This window comes from Elaeis guineensis, chromosome 11 (genome assembly GCF_000442705.2).
Source record: "Elaeis guineensis isolate ETL-2024a chromosome 11, EG11, whole genome shotgun sequence".
In the NCBI taxonomy this organism is placed as follows: domain Eukaryota; kingdom Viridiplantae; phylum Streptophyta; class Magnoliopsida; order Arecales; family Arecaceae; genus Elaeis; species Elaeis guineensis.
The window spans coordinates 102,208,850-102,236,563 of NC_026003.2; the positions used below are offsets into that span (position 1 = coordinate 102,208,850).

The window sequence follows — 27,714 nt, forward strand, 5'->3', positions numbered from 1 at the left end:
AATGTTCTTATTTAGTAAACGGATCCAACCAAGTTTCAGATTTTGGATCGGAACCCAAAACTTGAATCCATTAAACTTCTCTTCTTTCTTTCAATCACCTGAACCTATTTTTCTCTTCCTCCCTATTCCTAATTGCACACGATGGGGATAGCGGAAGTTGAATGCCCCCTCCTTGGCTATATGCTGGTTAGCAGTCACCAAAAAGACCTAATCGGTAGACCACCACTATCTTCCAAAGCTTTCATAATTGAATGGAGGTGGAAGGGCCACAGCTGGTGCTCCTCCCACCAAATCTAGGCTGACAGTTGTTGGAAGACCACAATCAACGGACTGCCACCCCTTCCCTAAGACCCACCGCTAGTTTTTTCCAGTGATTGGGAGAGGAAACCACTAGTTAATCGAGATCCGATGGTTCCTTCCTCGCCAATGAACCCCTCTTATTTATTTATTTATTGAAATAGTAGGCTGGTTGCTAGAGATCGAGGACCGACATGGTGGCTTGGTGCAATGGTTGTTGAAGGTCGATTGAAGTCCAGCCATCAAGAATGGAGAAGAGAGGGCATAGCAGTGGAAAACCATGAATGCCATCATCCCTCTTCTTCTCCTTATAATATTCATTTATTTGTTTATTCAAATAATTCTAGTGCTTTAAAAATAAATTCATATCCTTTAAAATAAATAAATAAATAGTAATCACAAATCCTTTGTGGAATCCAAGAATAGATCATGATCATGATGACTCTAATCATAAGCAACCGACTAGGATGGTCAGCCAAATCTATATCTATGTAAACTTTATATGGATACAAAGGCTTCAATTTTAAGCCAAAAATCTATATGGCTCTGATACCACAATATAAAAATTTTATTGGGCACTAAAATTTATATGAAAAGGAAGCCATTGAAGCATTATCTAGGATCTCTTAAGTCAGCCTGCAACTACTTGTAGTAAATTAACCTGCAATCACTTGTAACCTACAATCACCTATAGCTATTAGAGAACAAAGTTGGAAGTACTTGTTGCTTTTGTTGAGCAACACTTTGATTTTTCAATCCCAACTCCAAGTATAACCGATAGGAAGGATCTCATAAGCTCTCAGATGAGTTGGAGACTAAGTCCATAGAAGATGTCCTTTTATAACATACCTCACCTATCAAAGATAATATCTGAATCAATCACAAAGACTAGAAAATGGACATTATTCATGATGGTTATGTTGAGTTTAACTTTATCAAACCATCAAATATTATCCTATCACTTTATCAGAGGTTTATCTTTAGTCAAAGTCTAGATCTATCTAAAACATGCAAAATAAACTCCAATATGTGTTAGCGTGAGCCACATCTAGATAGGATTAATCAGATAAAACTCCAACAGGATCATGATGAGAGGAAAGAGTGGTAAATTAATCTATGATATAATGCTTTCCATGTTATAGAAAAAGATCACCTAGAAGGAGAGGTTTACTTTTGTCCGTGGGACTTGGTCAAGAGCAATGTGCATGACTCTTTATCCCACTCGCTCTCCTCATATCCTCCCCCTAGCTGCCAAATTAGTCATGGCTCATTTTATAAAACTCATCCCTCCTCTATTGCCATCGAGGACACTCACCCATCAGGAAAGGCCAATGGATATGTCATACCATCTCTTATCAAAAATAAATAAAAAAAAGAAAAAAAAAGAAAGGGCCAATGGAAATGTCAGATAGATTGTAATATTTAATTAAAAAGAAAGAAAGAAAAGGAAAAAAATGACCAACATGTGTATCAAACAATCTTATCTTATAAATGGATAAGTAACAAGAAGAGACAAGAAGGGGCTAATGGATGTTTACGATTATTTTTTAAAAGAGAGTTCTTTCCAAGATATCTCTATCAGATATACTTCAATTTAAAATTGAATTCTTGTGACTTTAAATTATGCTCAGTACTACTTAACCATTGTAAATAACTATTGGTCTTAAACTTCAGTTTAAAGTGAAGAGTTACATAATTATAGATGAAAAGTCATGTATTTATAGATTGAAAGGTCATGTATCTATAGATTAAAAAATGACACATCTAGGGAAAGATAACTTTACACCTATTCATATTCTATAAATATAGAGCCTTGTAATTGAAAACTGCAATTTTCTGCCTTTCATCTTAAAAACTTTAGTTCTCTTTCTAATTTCCAAAATAATTTTTTAGAGAGTTCTTAGAAATTTGTTCAAAATTGCTATTAATTTACAGATTACATATCTAGGAAAAGGTGTCTTTGCATCAATTCATACTGTATAAATATAGAGCCTTGTAACTAGAGATAGTAATTTTCTACCTTTCATCCTAAAATCTTTATTTTCTTTCTAGTTTCTAAATAGTTTCCTAGAGCATTCTTAGAAATCTCCTCAAAATTGCTATCTATAGAATTTTATAAAGTTTTGTTGTATCCTAGGGCTAATTTTCCATAAACTTATTGGCAAACTTATTTGAAGGGGGACAAATATCACTTTAAAGGTAGCGATTTATATGTCTCAGAGCCTTAAATTGTTTCATTATTTTATCTAATTAAACCACTCCTTCCCAATAATTTTAAGATGATATTTGTGATGGCTATCGAATCAAGTACTATTGTCAAAATCATGACTCAAGACTTTGACAAATTGGATTAATTTGATAGAACCAACTTCACTTGGAAGCACAAAATGATGTTTCTCTTGACTGACTGAAGATTGCATATATATTAGATCCGACATTGCAACCTTTTCCTATGGAACACTACAAGATACTAAAGAGATTAAGAATGACCGAGAAGAGATGATAAGAGGATGAATTTATTTATCGACGCCACATTTTGAATGTATTGTCCCACGGTCTCTATGACCTCTATGTTTCTCTCAAATTCCTCAAGAAATTTGAAAAGCATGGGAAGAGAAATATACTACTAAAAGATAAGGTATGGATAAATTTCTAATTATGAAATATTTTGAATCTACATTAAGCGACAACATACCCATCAGAGATCAAGTGCCTGAATTGTAAGTTTTGGTTGATCGACTCTATTATATTAAAATTATTATTCTTGAGTCACTTCTAGTGAGGGTAATTATTACAAAATATTCTCTTACTTAAAATAATTACAAGAATAAGCTTCTGCATATGGTAGAAGATTTCACTATAGAACAAATACCAAAGCATCTCAAGATGAAAAATCAGAAATGGATGCTATATCTGAATTCAAGAAACATATAGTGAAAATGGGTCTGTTAAAATCCTGAACTCTAAACACCAGAAGAGTCTCATAGTGCAAAATATAAATTCTAGTTTCCAGAAGAATAGCAATCCCAACAAAAGGAATAAATAATGTTATCGTTATGAAAAGAAAGGATATTATATTCATGAGTGCAGATACCATAAGAGTGAGAAGAAGTCAGCAAAAATGTTGCTAACAGTAATGCAAATATAGCGGAAGAAGAAGTTAAAGATCTTGTTGGCATGATTTTTGCATTGCAAGTTGATATGGTCACTGAATTACATATGGCAACTATGAACCAATCATTTGATGGTGGCTTGACTCTAACACAATAATACATATTTATAATGATAAAAGGTAGTTCAAGAATGATGAGATTGTTGCGATTGGACAAGAAGTATTGATAGAAAATAATAGTCCTGCTAAAGTATTTGGAAAGGGACAATTGAACTCTACTTCATTTCTAGAAAGAAACTAAATTTATTGAATATATTACATATCCCAGAAATCAAAAAAAAATCTTGTATCTGCTAGGCTTTTATGTAAGAATGGCTTTAGAGCCATTCCAAAGTCTAATAAGTTGTTTTTGTTTAACAATGAGGCATTTATTGGGAAAGGTTATTCTTGTAAGGTTATGTTCAAACTCCATCTTGGTACTGATAAAATATCTCTAAATTTTGCTTATATTATTGATTCTTATTCTTTATGGTGTGCTAGATTAGTATATTTAAATTTTAAGTATTTGCATTATATGTATAAGCATGGATATATTTCTTATAAGCATGAAGATAATTATAAGTATGAAATCTGTATTCAAGAAAAAAATCAGCAAAAAACCTTTTCCTAATGTAGAAAAGAAAATACAAATATTAGAATTTGTACATTCTAATATTTGTGAATTGAATGGAATTCTAACAAGAAATGATAAAAATAGATATTTTTTAGCATTTATAAATGATTTCTCTAGATACACATATGCGTATCTAATGAGAAGCAGAGATGAAGCATTTAAGTTCTTTAAATGTTATAAAGTAGAATCGAAAGGAAATGAAAATTAAGATTCTCTATAGTGATGGTTGTGGAGAATATTTTCCTGATAAATTTACAACTTATTATGAAGGACATGGTATCATACACTAGAAATCAACACCATATACATCTCAATAAAATGGTTTGGCGAAAAGAAAAAATAGAACTTTAGTTGATATGGTTAACACAATGGTTTTTTTTGGTAACAATACAATGGTTTTAAATGGTAAACTATCTCTAAATTTATGGGAAGCATTACATACCATGTTCATAATAAAATTTTATCTAGAAAAATTCATATTTCACTTTATGAATTATAGAAGAGAAGAAACCAAATCTAAACCATCATAAAATGGGGGTGTTTGGCCTTTTATAGAGTTTATGATCCAAAAAGAACTAAATTAGGGCCAAGAGGGATAAAATATGTATTTTTGGGATATGCTCAAAATGCAAAGGCTTACAAATTATTAGACTTAAAGTCTAATTCATAGTAGAAACAAGAGGTGCATAATTTATTGAAGATAAATTCTACTCTAACTTTTTACCAGAGCCTATTCCCATAATTGATAATTTACAAACCCTACCATCAAGTTTAACTCCTAGTACATCTAATAATAAGAGCAATAAAAAAAAATATTTTATCTGAACCTAGTAGAAGTAGGAAAAATAAGAAAGAAAAATTTGGATCCTATTTTATTTCTTCCCAATCTGTAGTCTTCCTTATAGAAGGTAGTAGAACTGTTGTGCTCAATAGAATATACATCTTATTAAATATTGAAGATAATCCTAAGACATATAGGGAAGCAATGGCTTCAAGAAATGTAGTTTTATGGAAAAAAGCTATAAATGATGAAATGGACTTAGTATTGTCTAACAATTCTTGCAGTCTTGCAGATTTATCTCAAGATCAAAATCTATAAGATGTAAGTGGGCATTTAGAAGAAAATATAGTACATATGGTCTATACAAACCTTCAAGGCTAGATTATAGTCAAGAGATACACATAGAAGAAAGACATATATTATTTTGATATATATACTTCGATAGCAAGAATAACATCTATGAGAGTTTTTATAATGTTAGCTTTAATTTATAATTTATATATTTATCAAATGGATATAAACAACATTCTTAAATGGTGACATTAATGGAAGTTTATATGAACAATCAAAAAATTTTGTTCTTTCTAGAAATGAAAAGAAAGTTTGTAACTTGGTCAAATCATTATACAATTTAAAGAAAGTTCCAAAGTAATGGCATAAAAAGTTTGATTCAATAATTTTGTCAAATGGATTCATATATAATAATGCTGATAAATGCATTTACTCTAAATTTACTGATAATTGTGATGTGATCATTTGTTTTTATATGGATGACTTGCTGATTTTGAGACCAATTTAGAACATAGATCTTAGACTAAGAAGTATCTAAATTCTAAATTCAAGATGAAAGATCTTAGTAAAGTATATACTATCTTAAGCATGAAGGTTAAGAAGCATAGTGGGGGTTATGCTTTAGATCAATCTCATTATATCAAAAATATATTGGTGAGGTTTAAATATCTTGGAATAAAGAAAGTAAGTACCCTATATGATCCCAAGATCTATTCAGTGTATAATTGATGTGGGACTAGATATATGCTTGCATATTTCTTACACCTTCCCCATTCACTCAAGCTTATCAAGTAGAAAAGTGATAAGCTTCTCCCATTTTTGCTCTCAAATAAAACCCCAGCCTTTGCATCTTCACCCTTCGTAGGATCCTACAACACATGTTGAATGAGTTCTTCAAGTTTTCTATAATTATAATAATTCCAAGTGACTTTGGCTTCGAGCCTGAGAATATGTTTCTAGTGCTTAATGGGCTTTCTTTAGTGCTCAATATGCAAAAAAATCTTATAACAATTTAGGACTCATTTTTTTCATGGGAAATGGAAGGAGCAAAAGACAATTTCCAAGAAGTGGAGGAGAGTCTCCTTGTTTGATTGAAGTTTTAAGAGAAAAAAATGAAAAAAACTCTTCTCATAGGAAGATACTTTTCATATTTCATGGAAAGTATAAATCCAAGGAAGAGATGGATTTTGAAACTTCCTATGGAATGAAATTAGTGGCTCCTTTTTCTTTCTAAAAATATCATTTTAACATTATCCCTATAAATATTAATGTAATATTATATTTATATTATCCTAATATTTATATTAATATAATATAATAAATTTTTATATTAATATATTATTTTTTATATTAATATAATATTAATACTATATCAATAAACTTTTTATTAAAATATTTATATTATATATACATATATATTAATGTTGTATTAATATAATCACTTATTATAATCTAATATGATATTATATTATATTTATATTAATATAATATTTATATAGAGTTTGAAAGCACAAAGATATGGTCTTATATCTATTAATGGTACAATAAATATTTTACATAATTATTTTAAAAAATTAGATGTTCAACCAAATATAAATCACTCTGAGATAAAACATATTTTCATGATCAACCAAATATATAAAAACCATATTTCTAGCAAAAAATAGTTCTTCCCATGAATTAAACAAGTCCTTAGTGAAAGCAAGAGACTTGATTAATTATTTCTCAATTATATACATATTTAATTTTATTTAGATAATCTTTACAACTTATTCTATGATTTTGTCAAAATATGCAAAATAGGTAAAACTATAATATTCCTCAAATTTTTCTTTCATTAAAGAAAAAAATAAGAACTCAATTCATTTCCTTATTTGATGAATTCCAACTTAAGATATTTAATAATAGTTAAGGAAATCACGACTATCGTTGGATACATTCAATGCATATACACAAGAGGATGGGTGGCGGTTAATTATCCCATCTCTAAGATTTCCCTCTTACATTATGATAACTATAATAATACACTCTTATTTTTCCTCTTTCCCTTGAAAAGAAAAGTTCATCAATCGTCAAAACTCATCCCTTCTTTTTTAGCCAAATTTCTTCAAAGAACACATGTTGCACGCATGTTTTACGGCACCCGACCGAAGGACTTCCCGCTAATTTAGGAACAGATGAAATAACAAATTACTCTTTCCGACCAGTCCAACATCTTTGTTTCTTTCTTTTTTGGTAAAACTTCATCCCATTATTTACTTCTTCCTAATTTGACTTGGTCCAAAGCACAAGAATTCCACTAACAAGCCAGGCCCACTGTTGTACGTATTTGTAAGTATATCGGGTGTGAAAGAGTTCCGCTGATCGGGCCAGGTCCTCTCCGCTAGCTGGCGTGAAAGAATTCCACTAATCTGTACCAAAAAAAAAAAAGAAAAAGAAAAAAGGAAATTCCTCTAATCAAACAAGGACTGTTCAACTCCCTTCCATGCACGCAACGAGTCGTCTCCACCTTATCGCCTCCCTGTTCCATTTATAAAATCAAAAATTTCCCCTAAAATACCCCCTCAAACCTCAAGACTCTCACACCATCTTCCCCTCTCTTGCATTCGGAATCCCTCCAACGGAAGCCCTCCGAGTCCTCAATGGCCAACGCATCGCTTCTCTTCTTTATTTTCTTCGCTGACTTGGTCCAAAGCACAAGAATTCCACTAACAAGCCAGGCCCTCTGTTGTACGTATTTGTAAGTATATCGGGTGTGAAAGAGTTCCGCTGATCGGGCCAGGTCCTCTTCGCTAGCTGGCGTGAAAGAATTCCACTAATCTGTACCAAAAAAAAAAAAAGAAAAAGAAAAAGGAAATTCCTCTAATCAAACAAGGACTGTTCAACTCCCTTCCATGCACGCAACGAGTCGTCTCCACCTTATCGCCTCCCTGTTCCATTTATAAAATCAAAAATTTCCCCTAAAATACCCCCTCAAACCTCAAGATTCTCACACCATCTCCCCCTCTCTTGCATTCGGAATCCCTCCAACGCAAGCCCTCCGAGTCCTCAATGACCAACGCATCGCTTCTCTTCTTTATTTTCTTCGCTGCCCTCCTCGTCCATGGTTTGTTTCACGATTCATTTCAAGGCCTTTAGCCTTGTCTTACAAAATCTATCTAACATCTACTAACAAAATCTATCTAACTTTTAAAATTTCAGGTGGGTTTTCAACTACGTTCACCTTCCAGAACAACTGCTCCAACACGGTCTGGCCTGGCATACAGAACCAACCTAATGTCCCTGCATTCCAGCTGACGGGCTTCGAGCTCGCCCCCTCGGCCTCCAACTCGATAACCGCCCCAACCAATTGGGCCGGCCGGATGTGGGGCCGGACCGGCTGCTCCACCGACGCGTCGGGGAGATTTACATGCCAGACCGGTGACTGCGGCACCGGGCAGGTCGCATGCAACGGCAACGCCGGCGCCCCACCCGCCTCGCTCCTCGAGTTCACCCTGCAGGGCGATGGCGGCAAGGATTTCTACGACGTGAGCTTGGTCGATGGCTTCAACTTGCCGGTCTCCATCGCTCCACAGGGTGTCTCGGGTTGCACCACCACATCATGCTCGGCGAACATCAACTCCCAGTGCCCGGCAGTGCTGCAGCTGACGGTATCCGGTGCCATCGTTGGCTGCAAGAGCGCTTGCCTGGCTTTTAACCAGGACCAGTATTGCTGCACTGGACCCTATAACAGTCCGCAAACATGCAAGCCGACGATCTATTCCGAGTTCTTCAAGAGCGAGTGTCCTCAAGCTTACAGTTATGCTTTTGATGATAGCAGCAGCACCTTTACTTGCACTGGGGCTAATTACCTCATTACCTTCTGTCCTTCAGAAGTTTTGGTATCTCACAAAATCATTGTTTTCTGCACTCTAACAATAATGTAAGAATAAAGCCCAAAATCCGGAGTGGTCGTGGGTGTTGAACGTGTGTAAGTGTGTGATTCAAAGTGCACTAGAATTTAGGAACGGGGCCTTTGTACATATCTCCTATGATCTACTTAGTTATTTAGTTGAGTTAGTGGCTATTATGTGATCGAGTGTGAAGGCCCATGACTTGTAGTGGGGTGTTAGCTAGTAATGGATGGGAACGACTGTTACCGTGAATGCCTATAAAAAAAGGCACTGTATTGAAGTCTTTTGGACAAGGCATTAATGAAGTTTACGTTCCACAAAAATTGTGTTAACTCTGGTTCATTGCTTGTATAGTGTTCTCATCGCAGAGAACTAATTCCACCCTCCTCTTCCTTTTCGTTTTTTTTCCCAACATTTTTGGTATCAGAGCAGCCAAGCTCTGATTACGTGGGGGCAAATAAAAGACAAGTGATTGGTGCTGTTGCAACTTGAAGACTTGTAAGTCAAATTCGTGGCTAATATTGTTGTAAGGAGGTAAGCTGTTGGGTAGCAACATGGCAGCCTTTGGAAGTTTAGTAAGCATTTCTCAACCCTCAATTCCTATCTTTAAAGGTGAATATTATGAATTTTGGAGCATTAAAATAAGGACTTTATTTATGTCACAAGACCTTTGGGATTTGGTTGAGAATGAATATGCAGATCCAGATGAAGAAGCAAAGTTGAGAGAAAATAGAAAGAAAGATTCTAAGGCACTGTTTTTCATTCAACAAGCAGTTCGCGAGTCCATCTTCTCAAGAATCGCTGCTGCAACTACTACAAAAGAAGCTTGGACAATATTGCAAAAAGAGTTTCAGGGGTCATCGAAGGTAATTACTATGAAACTTCAGTCTCTTCGTCGGGATTTTGAAACTTTATTCATGAGAAACAATGAATCGCTGCAAGAATTTTTATCCAGAGTTACATCTATTGTTAGCCAAATGAAATCATATGGTGAAAAGATTTCTGAAAAATTAGTAGTTGTAAAAGTTTTGAGAAGCTTAACTCCAAAATATGATCATATTGCTGCTGCTATTGAGGAATCTAAAGACTTATCTATTTTTTCATTTGATGAATTAATGGGTTCTTTGCAAGTTTATGATGCTAAAATGAACAGATCAATTGAGAAAGTTGAAGAGAAGGCATTTCAAATGAAGGGGGGACCTCTACACTCAAAGATAAGTCCGATAGAGTCACAGGAAGAGGTTGTGGCCAAGGTGGATTTCGTGGCCGAGGTCGAAGTCGAGGCCGAGGCCGTGGGTGATTTGATGATCACTGACAATCATCCAATGAGTATCGAGGCAATCGGAATGGAATCCAATGCCATCATTGTAAGAAATTTGGGCACGTAGAGGCAAATTGTTGGAACAAAGAAAGTATGTCAGTTATGCAGAAGAAAAAGAAGAAGAAAGTAAATTATTAATGGCTTGTTATCATGCTAATGATGAATTAAATGAGGTTTGTTTGTTGGATAGTGGATGTTCTAACCATATGTCTAGAGCAAGATTTATGTTTCAAGATCTTGATGAATCATAGAAGATGCATGTTAGACTTGGAGATGATAAGCAAGTTCAAGTCGAAAGAAAAGGTACAATTACAGTTAAAACAAGCCATGGTAAAGTAAAGCATCTTCATAATGTTTTCTATGTTCCTAGTTTGGCACACAACTTGCTAAGTGTTGGGTAGTTAATTACCAATGGGTATTCTGTTTTATTTGATAATGCCTCATGTGCTATTAAAGAGAAAAGTTCAGGCCAAATTATAGCTAATGTTCAAATGACACAAAATAAAATGTTCCCACTTGAAATTTCAAGTATTAATAGGCATGCATTGACTGCTTATGTGAAAAGTGAATCTCTTTTGTGGTATTTAAGATATGGACAACTCAATATAAACTGTTTGAAATTGTTGAATCAAAAAGATATGGTGAATGAATTGCTTAAGATTGACTCTTTTGATAATGTATGTGAAAAGTGCATATATGGAAAGCAATATAAAAAGCCATTTCCTATTAAAAAGGCATGGAGAGCAAGATGTTCTCTTGAGCTTATATATGCTGATCTTTGTGGGCCTATGAGGACTCAGACCTTGAGTGGGAGTCGATATTTTTTGTTGTTCACAGATGACTATAGCCACATGAGTTTGGTTTATTTTCTAAAATACAAGTTAGAAACTTTTGAAGCTTTTAGAAAGTTTAAAGCATTGGTTGAAAAGCAAAGTGGTTGTTCTTTAAAGGCCCTTCATACAGATTGAGGTGGTGAGTTTTTATCTAATAAATTTAATCATTTTTGTGATGAAAATGGCATCTATAGGGAACTTACAGCACTATACACACCCGAGCAAAATGGTGTAGCGAAACGAAAGAACCGTACAGTGATGGAAATGGCTAGAAAATTATTGAAAGGAAAGGGCCTTCCAAATATTTTTTGGGTAGAAGCTGTTGCAACAGCAGTATACTTGCTAAACATCTCTCCTACCAAGGCTGTCCTCAATATGACTTTATATGAAGCTTGAAAAGGTAAAAAGCTAAGGGTAAGTCACTTGAAAATTTTTGGATCAATTGCATATACTTTGGTTAATTTTGAAAATCATCATAAGCTTGATGAGAAGTATGAAAAGTGCATTTTTATTGGTTATTGCCCACAATCCAAAGCATATCGATTATACAACCCAATTAGTGGTAAAGTTGTTATTAGCAGAAATGTGATATTTGATGAAAATGCAAGTTGGAAATAGAATGACAAGTCAGAAGAGTTAGAAATTCAAGTTTCTAATAAAGAACTAGGAGATCCAACTTCTTCCACGACTACAGCAAGTACAAGCACTTCTTTGATAAATTCATCTCCTCCAATCTCACCAAGTAGCAGTTGCTCGACTTCTTCAAAACCTTCTAATGAAAGTCCCCCTCGAAAATTCAGATCATTAGTAGAAATTTATGAAACTAGTAATTTTACTTTATTTGTTTCAGATCTGATAAGCTTTGATGAAACAATAGAAGAGGAGAAATGGCACAGTGCTATGAAAGAGGAGATAATAGCTATTGAAAAAAATAAAACATGGAAGTTAGTGGATTTGCCTCAAGGTAAAAATGTAATTGGTTTGAAATAAATTTTTAAGACTAAATATCATACAGATGGAAGCATCCAAAAGTACAAAGCCCGAATGGTAGTAAAAGGTATGCACAACAGCAAGGTATTGATTTTCAAAAAATTTTCTCCCCAGTTGTTCGATTTGAAACTGTAAGAATTATTCTGGCATTAGCTGCTTAATTAAAATTGTCTCTTTATCAATTTGATGTTAAGTCTACTTTTCTAAATGGTGAATTAGAAGAGGAAGTTTATGTTTGTCGGCCTAATGGATTCATAGTTAATGGCAAAGAGGATAAGGTATACAAGCTAAAAAAAGTCTTTATGGATTGAAGCAGGCATCGAGAGTATGGTACATCAAGATTGACTCATATTTTTATCCAAATAAATTTACAAGAAGTGAGAATGAATCGACACTTTATTTAAAAAGAAAAGGTAATGATTTTCTTTTAGTTTGCCTTTATGTGGATGATATGATATACATGGGTTCTTCAAATTTTTTTGTGCAAGAATTTAAGAGAAGTATGATGAGACAATTTGAGATGACAAATTTGGACTTAGTGCATTATTTTCTTGATTTTGAGATTAAGCAAAGTGAAAAAGGAATTTTTGTATCACAAGAGAAATATGCTAAAGATTTGCTGAAAAGGTTTGAAATGTTAAATTGCAAAGAGGCAGCCACTCCTATGAACATGAATGAGAAGTTGAGGTTTGAAGATGGTACAAAATGGCAAATGCAAAATTATTTAGAAGTTTGGTTGGTGGCCTGATTTATTTGACACATACTAGACCAGATATCGCCTTTTCTGTTGGTATTATTTTCAGATTTATGCATAATCCAACCAAGCATCATTTTGGAGCCACTAAGCAATATTACGCTACATTATCGGGATAATGAATTATGGAATTTGATATTCACATATAACTAATTTTAACTTATTTAGATTTTCAGACAGTGATTGGGTAGGTTCTGTAGATGATAGAAGTAGCACTTCTGGTAATGTATTCACTCTTGGATCGGGAGCTATTTCGTGGAGTTCAAAGAAGCAAACAATAATGGCCTTATCATCTTCTGAAGCAGAGTATGTGGCTGCAGCATCTTCAGCTTGTCAAGCTTTATGGCTGAGAAGGCTACTTGAAGATCTTTGTCAATCTCAAAAAGGAGCTACTAATATAATGTGCGATAATTAAGCAACAATAGCAACGACAAAAAACCTAACATTTTATGGAAGAACAAAGCACATCGACATTCGACATCATTTTATTCGTGACTTGGTGGCTAAAGGACTGGTGGAGCTAAAGTACTGCAATACACATGAACAAGTTGCAGATATTTTTACTAAGTCACTTCCTTATAACAAGAATTTCTACTTCAGATCACTCCTTGGTGTATGCAACTTTGAATCAAGGGGGAGTGTTGAACGTGTGTAAGTGTGTGATTCAAAGTGCACTAGAATTTAGGAACATGGCCTTTGTGCATATCTCCCATGATCTGCTTAGTTATTTAGTTGAGTTAGTGGCTGTTATGTGATCGAGTATGAAGGCCCATGACTTGTAGTGGGGTGTTAGTTAGTAATGAATGGAAACGTCTATTACCGTGAATGCCTATAGAAAAGGGCACTGTATTGAAGTCTTTTGGACAAGGCATTAATGAAGTTTCCATTCCACAAAAATTGTGTTAACTCTGATTCATTGCTTGTGTAGTATTCTCATCGTAGAGAACTAATTCCACCCTCCTCTTCCTTTTTGTTTTTTTTTCCCAACAATGGGGCTCTGAAGTGGTGTAGTCATCCATCGACAGAACAAAATAATTCTCGTTTCAAATAAATAAACTTCTATTTTACCCTAATGTTTGAGGTAAACATACTCTAAGTTGTATGAAGGACAATAATAATTGGATTATGAGATATTTCATGTGCCCTGCAAGTGCCAAATTCTAGTTTCCTAACGCATGTAAGTCATCATCTATAGTTTTTAAACCCCATTCCATGCTCCAAAACTGCTGGTTATCCATATTTATCCATAAATTCTATGTGTATATGTATATATTTATATATTGGTATGTATATATGTGTATCGATACATGCATGCATGTTCTAATCAATTCAAATTTTTGATTAGGAAAGAGGAATAATAAGAGGGTATAAGTACTTAAAAGTAGGTGTATGATGGAATCACAACTGTCTATATTTCCTCCAGTGTGATAATATTTGTCAAAGTTTATCTTCACATCTATTGCATTTGCCCACCAAAATTTCCTTTAGGTTCAAAAATTTAGGGTTGCATCAGATGTAAAAGAGTTCCATCTTCATGGTTAAGTTTTAATGGGCACGGTAATTGATATGTTAACCAGATTAATTTTTTTTTTTCTTGTAGTTGCTTGTAAACCTTGCTTTGATCATAGGATAAAGCTAAATAAATAGGGATGGCAACAGATATGGATAGGATTGGCCAATTTCTGTATCCATTCCATAATTAAAAACCATATATCCATATCCATCCTTTATCCACCTCGAATCAAATCAAGTAGAGATGCAGATCAAATCGCACGAGTCAAATATATATAAATATTATAAAATAATAATAATTTTAAAAAAGATATATAGATTGAGGTTATATCAGGTTAGATTCGGAGCAGGACATATCATTATCCGTATCCAATTTGAATCTACTTTAGATATTTTTCTAGAATCTATATCCACTCCAAATTCTAACCAGATTAAGTAAAATCTGCTTTATCTAGATCTGATTGGATGAATATTCGGTGGATCGACTAAAATTGTCATCCCTATAAACAAATATGCATGTTGTGTAGATCCGACTAGCAGAGCGCTAATATGGCACCCTACTTGCTTATCCAAATTCTTTTTTTTATATATAATAAGGGATGCCCAAAAAAAAGCCACCCAACTTTATTAGAAAGGATGGATATAGAATACAAAGTTGTTAGAGAAACAGCTCAAGTGAAATAGCTCTATAAAGGCGTTTGGTAACCAAAAAGAATCATCATGGTAATCTAAGATCATTGATAATTCAAATATTGGGATAGTTTAATCCCTAGTAATCTAAGATCACTATATTTGGTTGGTCATAGTACAGTGATTAAAGATCTCGAATATGTATAATTTGGTTTACTATGGTAATTCAAGATTACCGATCAAATAATACCAAAAATATCCTTAACATATCTCAGATGGAAAGAAAAAAATGGCAAAGAAGAGATGGAAGAAGAGGAAAGCTTTAGATTACTATGATTGGATCGAGGAAATGAAATCATCACTTCAAGTCCCCTTCTCAACAAAACTTTGGGAGTCGGAATTGAGGATTGGGGGCAGAAAAATTTTTAGAAAAATATTTAATAAATTGTTTCCTCTTTCTAATCATCACAGTGAGAAAAGAAAGGATTTTCTTCTCTTCCATGGGGATGATGCGCCAACTACCCATCTAGCACATGTGAAGAATATCGCATGCATGTAGGAAAAAATATCGTGACAAAAAAAATAATTTTTTTTCTTTCAAAAAATCTCTCAATTACAAGAGTATTTTGGTTAATATATTTTAATATAAGATCACTATGATGGACTGATATTGGATATCTATCCTCAATAATGGGTTTTCTATCACTGCATTGGATAGTGATTTAAAGAGTGAGGGTGATTTGAAATCACTGCCATACAATCAAACATAGTGATCTCATCACCTCCATCCATATTATCTTTGATCTTAGATGGATCACCCTATATCATATGCCCCCTATGGGTCTATACTTAAATTACCAACAAAAATCATGGAAGAGAAGAAAAAACCAGATAACGAAGACCAATAAAACCTATCTTGATACTGTGGTGCCAAAGCCAATCCCTGGGAGAGTTTCTAGAACAAAAACTGAAGAAGAAGCTACCCTAAGTCCACATGATACATGTATGTGCTAGCTAACGAAATGGGTCTGAAAACTAAGCTAATAGTGAATGGACTAATAAAGTATATCAGGCTTAAAACCTTGCCTCACTAGTGATCATCATCATACAAGGAGACCTAAATGTGAATAAATGACAGGCAAGTACTTACAAAAGCAATTAGCTTGGAGGATATCTGAATTTTTGACCTCTAGAAAACTTATTTTTGGTACTATTTTAAATGGAACACTAGACTATAACAGCATGATTAGTTAATAAGGAATAGATTATTAATGCTTTCAAGCTTAACAATATCCATGTCCAGACATGGGCACATGCATAAACATTTATATACACACTCAAAACTACATATAGTAAGTCATCTCATGTGAAATAAATAGATAATAAAACTTTTTCCTTGTTTACCACCATCGGCTGTTAGTTTTGGCCGGATTTCATTATCTCCCAAAGCCCCCTGAAGTGATGCATGGGGATATGGCCACTAGTTAGAGGCTCAATCATGATCTAGGTCAAGTCTAATGTGGTTTCTTCTTGTTCTTTTTTCTTTCTTTCTAGCTGGCTACCACCACCATCACCACCGCCATCTGCTACCACTACCATTGTCATGTTGATTTCCATTATGATTTTCATAGAATGCCCATTATTGGCAATGCTTATTTTGAATATATTGAGTTCTTACTTCTTGATCTACTAGTCGAGTCATCTAGACATGGTCCACCCAGATTGCCAGGTGTTGTTACCTAGATAGTAGTATCTTTTTTCTCTCATAATTTTCATCACAACCATGATTGATTTATGATCTCTTTTGGTCATCGATTTCGATTATATATGGATGCAATCGATCGAACGAGGATGTTGAGCAATGGCATTGATGCTCCAATTCTAAATCAAGGTAGATCTTAAATCCTTATTTGTTAATTAGTTATGTTTTAGATAGAACCAAAAAATTTGAGATTTCAAGTAATTCGGATGTTAAGATTTTGAAAATAAGAATATAATAATAAATTCACTATTTCTTATATTGATGATTTTTTGAGGAAGAGCTAGAATCATAGTGATTGGTTGGACATACTAAGCATGGATGGATAGACACTGTATTTGGATTTGACTGGCAATAAAGATAAGAATATCTGTATATAATCACTATTATATATACTACTTTTATCATTAGATTTATGTTAATGGATTTGTCATGTGTGAAACACTATTATTTCTTCTATGATTTTTAGCATGAGTATATTATATATTGACTATATTGGATGTATGCCGTAGAAGTCAATCTTGACTGACGCATATCATATTTTTAGAACATGATTTTATACTTGACGAATAATTTATTTTCATTCATATTGTATATGTATCCATGAATTGTCTAAGGGATTAACAAAGTGATGACACATTCTCAAAGAGTTGAGAATTTAAGGCATGTGTCATTGATAGTTAATTTCTTAGTTACTCTTGATTATAAGATCATCATGGAGATGATGATTAATTTGGATAGACTGATGCACAGATCATTTTCTTCGGATAGATGAGTTTCGAGTCTGTAGTGTAGGGACACTAAAGTGAGAGTACAGGTGGTTGTTAGAGAATAACTAGCACTGAGCATGACCAACACGAGAAGTCACATGGATGTCTGTTTATTCATTAGTGACTTTCTTTATACTGCAATAGTGTGATTGATCCTTTGACCTGCGGTGCCACAGCTGCTTACAGTAAGACTGCTGAAGTTTGACTATACAGAAACATATCTCAATGAGTCTTTATAGTGGATGTTGATTACGGTTGGTCTACTCTAGAATTAGGATGCACATCTAGATAGGATCTATCGACTTTAGTAGAAGGGAGTATTCCTATAGAATTTAAGAGGCTAAGTCCTTAAGTCTATGGCCATAACAGTGTGATTGATAGAAAGAAATTTTCATAAGAATCACAATCAGACTCTGAGCTAATTGAAGCTATCATATGATCGATGTTGAAATTTGACAAGTTATCCATGATCTACCATCTGATCGGGATTCATGATAGAGATACTAAATCATACGATAATTGCACCTAGAGGTTCATCACTTTTATTCTGCTAGACTGTCACTACAAACTGCTAGATATCACAAATAGATTATGAGAGCTTATTAAGATTATTTAAGATCGATAATTCTTATTGAGTGAGAGTGAAATCATTCTGACCCATTAAAAATAATTTCAATGATACTATAATAGAGATCATGGTATATCTTACTATCAAACAGAATAAAACTTATGAGGTCATACATAATAGAGGTTTCTGATTAATCAGATGGTTGAGTTATGATTATGAATCATAATAGGAATTAATTATCAATGTGATTGATGATTAATTTAATACAAAAGTTATAATTAAAAGATTCACTAAGTATCAGTGAATTGTAAGAAGATCAATTAGCAATTAGATTGTTGTCTGGCTCAATTTGATTGAGCTATATGATTTAAATCAAATCTAATTGAATTAGATTCAATTTAGATTGGTTTAGATTTGATTAGATCAAGCCTAATTAGTTTATAAGATAATCCAATTACATAAGAAAAATAATTTCAACTTTGATTAGGACTTGATTGAATCAATTTTTCTTAATTAGATTAGAATTTAATCTAGATTTAATTAAATTTTTAATTAGATTAAAAATTGACTTAATTTGATTGCTAATTAATTTAAAATTAATTAGTATTAAATTAGATTTAAATTAGATTTAAATCAGCAAACAAATGAATCCTAGTTGGACTAGAATTTTTCCTCGACGCCACCTCTCTTTTTGCACTACCTAAGCCCAACACCAAATCTGATTTGGTGTGTGGTTGAATCAGCCCAAGCACCTTCACAGCATCTCTCTTATGTCCATCTTTGTTTGAGTTCAAATCTGACTTGATCTAGTGTTGATTGGATCAAAACAGGACTCCTAATTTGATTAGGTTTGATCCTGTCAAACCTAGTCTTATACAAACTCTAGCCTTATCATCCTTGGATGCCTCATATTTAAAGAAAGGGGCTTTGGGATGTAGAGAAGCATCTGAAAACCTTCTTTTAGGCATGGGCTCTCTTTGAGGTATGAGAAAATTCTAGGGAGAAAGAGAGAAAGGTTCTCTCTTCTCCAAGTCTTCTTCCTCCTCCACCTTATCTTCTTCCTTCTTGAGATTGTCTTAAAGCTTGAAGGAGATCTTGTTCAACCATCAATAAAGTATTCTCTACAAGAGAGCTAGCATCCTGGGAAGAACTAAAGTCTCTGATCATATCAGACCTCGTGTGGATATCCGTAGAGGCTGGGCATGTATGCAGCTACATCAGAACCTGAAGGCATCCATAGATCCAGATTTGAAAAAAAGTTTTATGATTCAGATATGTGATTCAATCACAAATAAATTTTTAATCTCTAAAATCAGATATTTTTGTTGGATGCGTGACCTAGAAGCTAATCTTGACTGACACATACTTTACTCTAGGGCATGTTTTGTACTTGATGGACAGTCTTTATAACCAATCATATTTTATATGTCAATGATTTATCTTAAAAATTAATAAAGATGATTTTGTATATTCTCAAGTTATTGAGAATTTGAGACATACATCATTAGTGGTTAATTTCTAAATACTTCTGATCGAAGGATCATCACAGAGGACAGTGATCAATCTATTTGAGATCAGTGCATAGATTACCTCTCTTTAGAGCAGATGAGTCTCGAGTCTGTGGTGTAAAAATACTGGGATGAGAGTGTAGGTGGTTGTTAGAGAATAATTTGCACTAAGTGTGACCAACATGAGAAACCACTTGGATGTCTACTCACTCATCAGTGATTTTCTCGATGTTGCGGTGGTGTAACTGATTCTTTGACCTGCGGTGTTGTCTATTCGCAGCGAGGCTATATAGTTTGACTACATGTTCTCTTGGTCCCTATCTATATGAGTCTTTACAGTGTATGTTGGCTATGTAGGTTCAGATTCACTGTTTGAAGTACGATACACTTAGATGGATACTATCGATCTTAGTAAAAAAAAAGTCCTATGCGATTTGTAAGACTGAGTTCAGAAAATCTCTGATCAAAGTAAGTACGAATACTAAAAAAGAGTTTCTACAAGATTCACAAATGAACTCGAGTTGAGCCAATCTAGCATATGACTGACGATGGGATTTGACGAGTTCTCCATGACCTCCGTCCAGTCGGGACTCTCGATAGAGGGATTGTATCACACGATAACTGCACCTAGAAGTTTATTTTTTTATTCTACTGGGTTACCACTATATGTTACTAGATGTTATTGGTGGATCATGAGAACTCACTAAGATCATTTTTGGATCAACGATTTTTGTTGAGATGAGTTGGAATCGTTCTAGCCCATCAAAAAGAGTTTCGATGATATTGTGATGGAGATCATGGTATGTCTCACTACCAGACAAAGTAGAATTTGAAGGGTCACACACAAAAGGAGCATGACTTAATCAACGACTTGGATCATATTCAAATTATTAATTAGATTGATAGTTTGAATATTAGAAATTACTAATTTGTAAACATTACAGTTTTGGCAGCTACTAATTGTTAGCACAGGGACTTAATTGCAAGTGTTATAATTTTTTTGAAGCTGATTAAATTATAAATTAAGTTTTAATTAATTTAAATTTAATTAAATTTAATTAAATTTAATTTAATTTAATATTAATTAGGTTCAATTATCCAAATCAGATTTGAATTTCAAGCCTGATTGGATCAAGCTTGATAACCTTTTTGAATTCAGCTTGTTTTAGACTCGATTTGAATCTGATTGAGGCTCTATTTGAACCAGATGAATGATGACTTGAAGAGCTCAAGTTTTATAAGATTCTCTCTCCAAAAATCACACCAAAAGGAGAAGTGAGGTATTATTTTTCTCATCCTTTTTTCTTCACGCGCGTGAAAGGAGAGGGGATGCCAATAGTTGGTGCCCTGCCTTATTTGGAACTCTTTTTTATCTAATTTTTTTTATTTAAATTTAATTCAAAATAAGATAGAAATATATTTTTTTGGGGCATGAAAGATTAATTTTGTATGATAAAAAAATTAGGGAAAGGTGGATGTGCGCTAATTGTGATTGCTGATTTCTTTCTTGCAATGCAACCTTATCTCCACCATTTTCAATTTTTGTTTTGATTTCAACACCTTAGATCATATGAGATTTGATCTTTTAGGGAATGATGAAGTTGGTGTGTGCGAGAAAAAAAATTATGGTGCGATAAAAACAAGAGAAGGCGTGAGGTTTTTGATGTGAAGGTGAGAGGGCTTCTTTCTTACATGTTTCTCTCCTTCCCAATGCCTCCTCTTCTTTCTCCCCTTCATCCAACATCCAGATATGATAGAGATCAGATCTAAGAAGAGAAAAGAGAGAGAATAAGAAGGGTTCTTCTTTTCTTCATGGTGATCTGGTTCAGATCCTATCAGATCTATGCGAAAGAGTTCGCGCATCAATCTTCTTCTTCAAGATTTGGAAGAAGAGATCACGATCCATGGATGAGGAGTGAGATCTACAAGGTGCTAGTACATTAGTGATCTCAGTACTTCAATCAGGTGGCTCCGTGTAGATACCAATAGAGGTCGGATGCGTGCGCGGCTACAATCAGAATCCGGGACATCCGCAGGATCTGAGGTATGGAGATCTGATCTCTATTTATTTTTCTAATAGTTTATTTTTTGTTTCATATTTCAGATCATAGGTACATATTTGTATCAAGATTCTTTCTATAATTTTTAGATTTGATCTGGTACATAAATAAATTAAAATTATTTTAATTTATTTATTTTCGCTGTTTAGATCTTTAGAAAAAAATTTTGAACTACATGTATGAAACTATAGCATTCTCTAATAGTGGGCTCAGAGCTTAGGTTCTGATACAAACATGAAATTCTCTTAGATCTGATATCTAATTTGTAGAAATCAAATCTGAAGGTTAATTTGATGATTTATGTTGTTCTGAAATAAAGTTGCCCTGGCATAATCCTATTATGCTGAATGATTATCCTAGAACGATGTAGAACATCGATTAAAGTTAGATCTGATTTTTTTATATACTGTAACAAAATTATAGATTTATTTTTGATCTGAAATTATTTTATATCTAAAATAAATCATTAGTTATTCAAATCTAAAATTAATTTTAGATCTGAATTTTTTAATTTGGATGTAAATTGAATCTAGTATGTTTGCTGAAATTTTTCTTACATGCATAGACTCAATATTATTGTTCATATGTTTGACATGTGAAAGATAATTAAATCTGATTTTTAATTGATTACATATGTGATATGTTAAATTAAATTATTAGTAGCTTAGTAATTGAATTGGGATAGTCACCATGGCCGTTCGGTCATAAGATGAAGGGATTAAAGTTCCTCTCTCGCCCGTTCAATGGGTTCTTTCTTATGATGTGTAGGGGTGCCGACTGTGATGTTTTCTATGAAGATGAACAGAGAATAAAAAATTATATGTGTGATATATTTTAATTTAAATCAGATTATACATATATTTTTATATATTTTAGATCGTAAAATATTATATTTGATATATTGTTTGACATCCGATCTAAAACTTAATTTCTGCAAAACCTTAGATCCAAAACCCTAGGCTTGTTTGCATGAGAGCATGAAATTGTAACTAGTATGCCTGTAGAGTCGACTCAATTCTCGATTGGGTCGACTTAAGTGCTTGGTGAGTTGACTCATTTTTGTTGGAGTTGACTCAAGACCCTAGTAGGTTAGCTCATTTACAGATAAGCCGACTTAATTATGTAGGCTAGGTCTACAGATTTTTATTTATCTCAGTGTGTGTTGACTCACTGTGACAAATCAATTCATGTACCAGAATGAATCGATTTGATTATGCAAATAATTATATTGTATGGGATACAATATAAATGGTTTAGATTAGAAAATATTTCAAGATCTAAACCCAAACCCATGTACATAATGCATTTAATTAAAAATTAAGATTTAAAATTATAAGGTCTAAAATTATGAATTTAAGATCTAAATTTCAATACATAAAATATGAGCTTTCGGATATGGGTTAACAAATTAGGTTTAGAGACTAAACTACAACTAGGATCATTGATTAGATCAGGTTAGAATATTTTTCAATTTTGAGTAGTTGATCAAACCTAATCAAGAATTGATTGGGATTAGGTCAAAAGGGCTCAAAATTGAATTTAGTTATGGTTGGTCAAATTGATTCCCATGCGATGTGAATTGATTAAGTCAAGACTGAATTTGGCTCAGTGGTTTGAGCTCGGATCTATAGGTTAACCTAATTAATTCTAATCAACCAATTTGGTGTCTAAGGTAAGTATTAGATGGTGGTTATTTAATTGGTTCTGTTGTCTGACCTGGCCAATTCGTTGGTGTCTAAGAAAAACAACAGGAGGACCCCCACTAATCTTTACTTATTTGGCCATCTTGAGAGATTATATTTTATATTAGGTTAATTGTTGATCCAAATTCACCTATGCTGACTGGCTCAATGGTTTGAGCTCGGGTCTATAGGTTAACCTAATTAATTCTAATCAACCAATTTGGTGTCTAAGGTAAGTATTAGATGGTGGTTATTTAATTGATTCCGTTGTCTGACCTGACCAATTTATTGGTGTCTAAGAAAAGCAACAAGGGGACCCTCACTAATCTTTACTTATCTGACAATCTTGAGAGATTATATTTTATATTAAGTTACTTGTTGACCCGAGTTCACCTATGCCGATTAGGTTGGTCAGACATAAAATGTACTGACCTAAATCAGATTAGTCATTATATCAGACGTATGTGACTAATTAGAAGAGACCTAAACATAAATCTTCTCTCTAAATATTAAGTCTACTGGTCTTCCATCGTTGTAGAGATGCGGGTGCCTTTTTCGATGTTGATCATTCTCGACTGGTTACACTGGTTCGGTTGCATCGAGAAGGCACAACTACTCTATTGGCATCAGATGCCTCGAGATAAAGATAGAGTTGGGCCTAATAACTATTAGGTAAGGAATCCAATGATGGCTTTGCACTCACTGGTGAATAGTGGGTCGAACTTAACTAAGGAATATGCCAATAACTGTTAGGTGAGACCACAGGACTTAGAGATCAAGTCACTGCAACATGCTTGGAGAAGCATCTGAATAAAGAGTTATCCATACATTAATATACATGTCACCAATAATTGTTAGATGAGGTACCATACATCGATGGGACTGCAGTACCCACTAGAACCATTTAGCACATTAGGATTTTCGTTTCTCCACCCGAAGAGTGTGAGAGATTCAAAAAATCAGTGAAAGTCTTTTATTTATTTTTAAAGTCTCTAGAATAAACTATTACAAGTACAATCATTTAATTAAATCTTTACTCTCTGTGATCAATTCTTCAGCTTCCAACACCCTAGCTTGAATCCTAAATATCTACCACTTAACCAAAATTGATTACATATTTTGGCTCAAAAATATAAGAATAGTTTTTAGCTTTTAGAAATTAAGCCAGTTCTTGATCAGGTTAACCCAATGTCATCAGCTTGTCCAATCCATAGTCAACGAGCTATATTTGATAAATAATTGGACATTGATAATTAGGTTAGATGCTATAAATTAGACTTCATAGTTGATGAAATTCAATATATGCATTAGGATATGTAGACTGCTAATGACATGCTGATTTCATCTGCAATAATTATGAGATGATCAGAGTCGCACAGTGCATGAGATGCGTGATGAGCAGTTTGTCCATAATCAATGATCAAGGACATTGAAGAACTTGAAAAGTTCGACATGACCATGTATAAGAAATTGCTAATAGATTTGATCCAGTAATTTTTAAATCATACGGATAGTTTATGAAACTATTATATGAATAAATGTTATAGCATCTTAACTGAATTGATCAATATGCTGGTAACTAGGAGACCTTGAAAAGTTCAGAGGTACATATCTGGAGAATCTAAAGAAATATTTACATGCCTTCAAAAGATATGTCGAATTGCTCAAAATTGATCTTACGATTTTTTTCTTTCTCATTAGACTCTAGTGCATATTACGTACTTTAATATAAAGTCTAAGGAAGAAAGAGAATTGAGGAAGGTGAAGTGACTCTTTTGAGTCAGTAATGGTGCAAAAGTTGCACTGAGGCTATGAGCACCTAATCTCGATAATTACCGTTTGGGTTTAATTTTTCTCATTTGCATGGTGTGATGCATTTGTAAAAAATTATTTGAATGAATAGTGAATGCCATTAGGTCTAAGAGATCTAAAATCAAATAACCTGAAGTATACAGATCGTTCTTTTGGCTAGGTCATATATGAGAAAAAATAATTTATCAATTAGAGAACATGAGCTTTTGGACTTATTGACGTTAAGTCATATCTAATCTGTGAATCATCTCTTTGAGGATTAATGACCAAGCCATCCTTTGTAGGTCAAAGAGATAGGACCACTGAGATACTTACCTTAGTACACATATGATATGTATAACCCATTTGATGAGCCAGACTAGGAGGTTGTCACTACTTCATCACCTTTATCGATGAGCATCATGGTATAGGTATGTATGTGAGATATAAATCTGAAAGACTTTGAAAAGTTCAAAAAATTCAAATATGAAGTATAAAAGATAAATCAAAAAATTTTTAAAGATACTTCGATCGGATCGAGGATGCAATACTAAATAGAAAATTTATTGATTATCTAAAAGGAATGATATAGTTTCATGATAGAATTTCCTTGTACACCTCAGCTCAATGGTGTATATGTGAGGAACAATGGCACTATATGAGATATGATCCGGTCCATCATGAATATTACTAATTTAATTATTATTTCTTTAGAAATAAGATTTAATTTTTAAAATTTAAATTAGATTTTCTTTAAAGTTGGTTCACCGCACCATATGAGATATGATATGGTGGATAAGTAAGAGGATAGGTTTGTGAGAACTCATTTATAGGATATCTCAAAAGGTATTTGAGATATCATTTTTTCTTCTCAGTGGTTCACAATGTGATTATAAGCAATCATACTATTTTCTTGGAAACAGTGGGAGGATGAACTCAAAGAGAAAATCTCTTAAGAACAATGAGTCATAGAACTTGTACAACCTATGCAAGATGAGCCAGTATATGTCGTACTTCCTCCACCTCATAGATCTAGTAGGATCTCCTATTCTTTAGAAAGGTACTTGGTATTCTTACAAAAGATTCTGAGAAAGTATTTTTTGAGGGAGATTGGGAATATAGAGATGATCCCAAAACCTATAACAATGTGACATGAGGAATCATGTAGTTACATGAAGGTCAGTGGAAGGGTCCATGCTGACATCGATTATGATGTGGTTACATATAGAATTTTTTTTTCAAAGACCTAGGTCAAACATTCTAGAAATAAAAGGTCTATAGAAATAGATCTTGAAAGGATATTTGATTTTCATAGATAAGTACATAGAAGAGATGCTGAAAGGGTTCAGTATTGAAACCTCTAAGAGGGATCCATTATCCTCTTGGGCATAGGTGTATGCCATACTATATATTCGACTTGGTATATCTTGCTGTAAAAGTCATGAGCAGATATTAGTCGAATCCAAGCTGGGAGCATTGGATTGCTATGAAAATATCTCTAAGTATTTGAGAAGTACTAAAAAATTATTCCTCATCTTTGAAGAAGGGTTAGTGCTAAGAGTGAGAGGATAGATTGATGCTGATGGTAGAATATCTACATCAACATGTATTCTTGAGTTATGTTGGTTCGATTTGTTGGAAGAGTTCCAAGCAACCGATCAATAGAAGCTGAATATACTGTAGATGTGCAATATATATTCTGATTCTTATGATAGTTGCAGAACTAGATATCATACCATTGGATGCTATGATATTATACTATAAAGATAATGATCCATACCCTTGCTAAGAAGTCAAGATCTCACCAGAAGTTCATGCACATAGAGCAGAGATATATGCGATTACCTCAAGTAGAAATACATAAAAGTAAATAAAGTAAACTCCATATAAATATGGTAGGCTCAAGTCACTTAGCTAGCTAAATACCAAAGCCTATTTTCAGAAGATGGGGCTCAGGTATATGGTAGATTGGCTTTAGTGCAAGTAGAAGTTTGTTGGATGTGTTCCCTAGAAGCCAATCTTGGCTGATACATACTTTACTCTAAGGTATGTTTTACACTTGATGGGCAGTCTTTATAACCAATCATATCTTATGTGTCCATGATTTATCCTAAAAATTAATAAAAATAATTTTATATATTCTCAAGATGTTGAGAATTTGAAACATACATCATTAGCGGTTAATTTCTAAATGCTTCTGATCGAAGGATCATCACGGAGGACAGTGATCAATCCATTTGAGATTGATACATGAATCATCTCCCTTTTAGGGTAGATGAGTCTCGAGTCTGTAGTGTAGAGATATTGGGATGAGAGTGCAAGTGGTTGTTAGAGAATAATTTGCACTGAGCGTGACCAACACGAGAAATCACTTGGATGTCTTCTCACTCGTCAGTGGTTTTCTAGATGCTGTAATGATGTGACTGATCCTTTGACCTGTGGTATGTTGGCTATTCACAGTGAGGCTGTATAGTTTGACTGCACATTCT

The 27,714-nt window shown here is 33.7% G+C and overlaps 1 protein-coding gene across 1 annotated transcript; it reads left to right on the forward strand.

Annotated features, from left to right (window-relative positions):
* Positions 1-8,135: 8,135 nt before the first annotated feature.
* Positions 8,136-9,379, forward strand: LOC140852662 (thaumatin-like protein 1b). Its single transcript, XM_073246247.1, has 2 exons — positions 8,136-8,260; positions 8,356-9,379. The coding sequence occupies exons 1-2, from the start codon at positions 8,206-8,208 to the stop codon at positions 9,078-9,080; spliced, it is 780 nt and encodes a 259-aa protein (XP_073102348.1). The 5' UTR covers positions 8,136-8,205; the 3' UTR covers positions 9,081-9,379.
* The last annotated feature ends 18,335 nt before the right edge of the window (positions 9,380-27,714 follow it).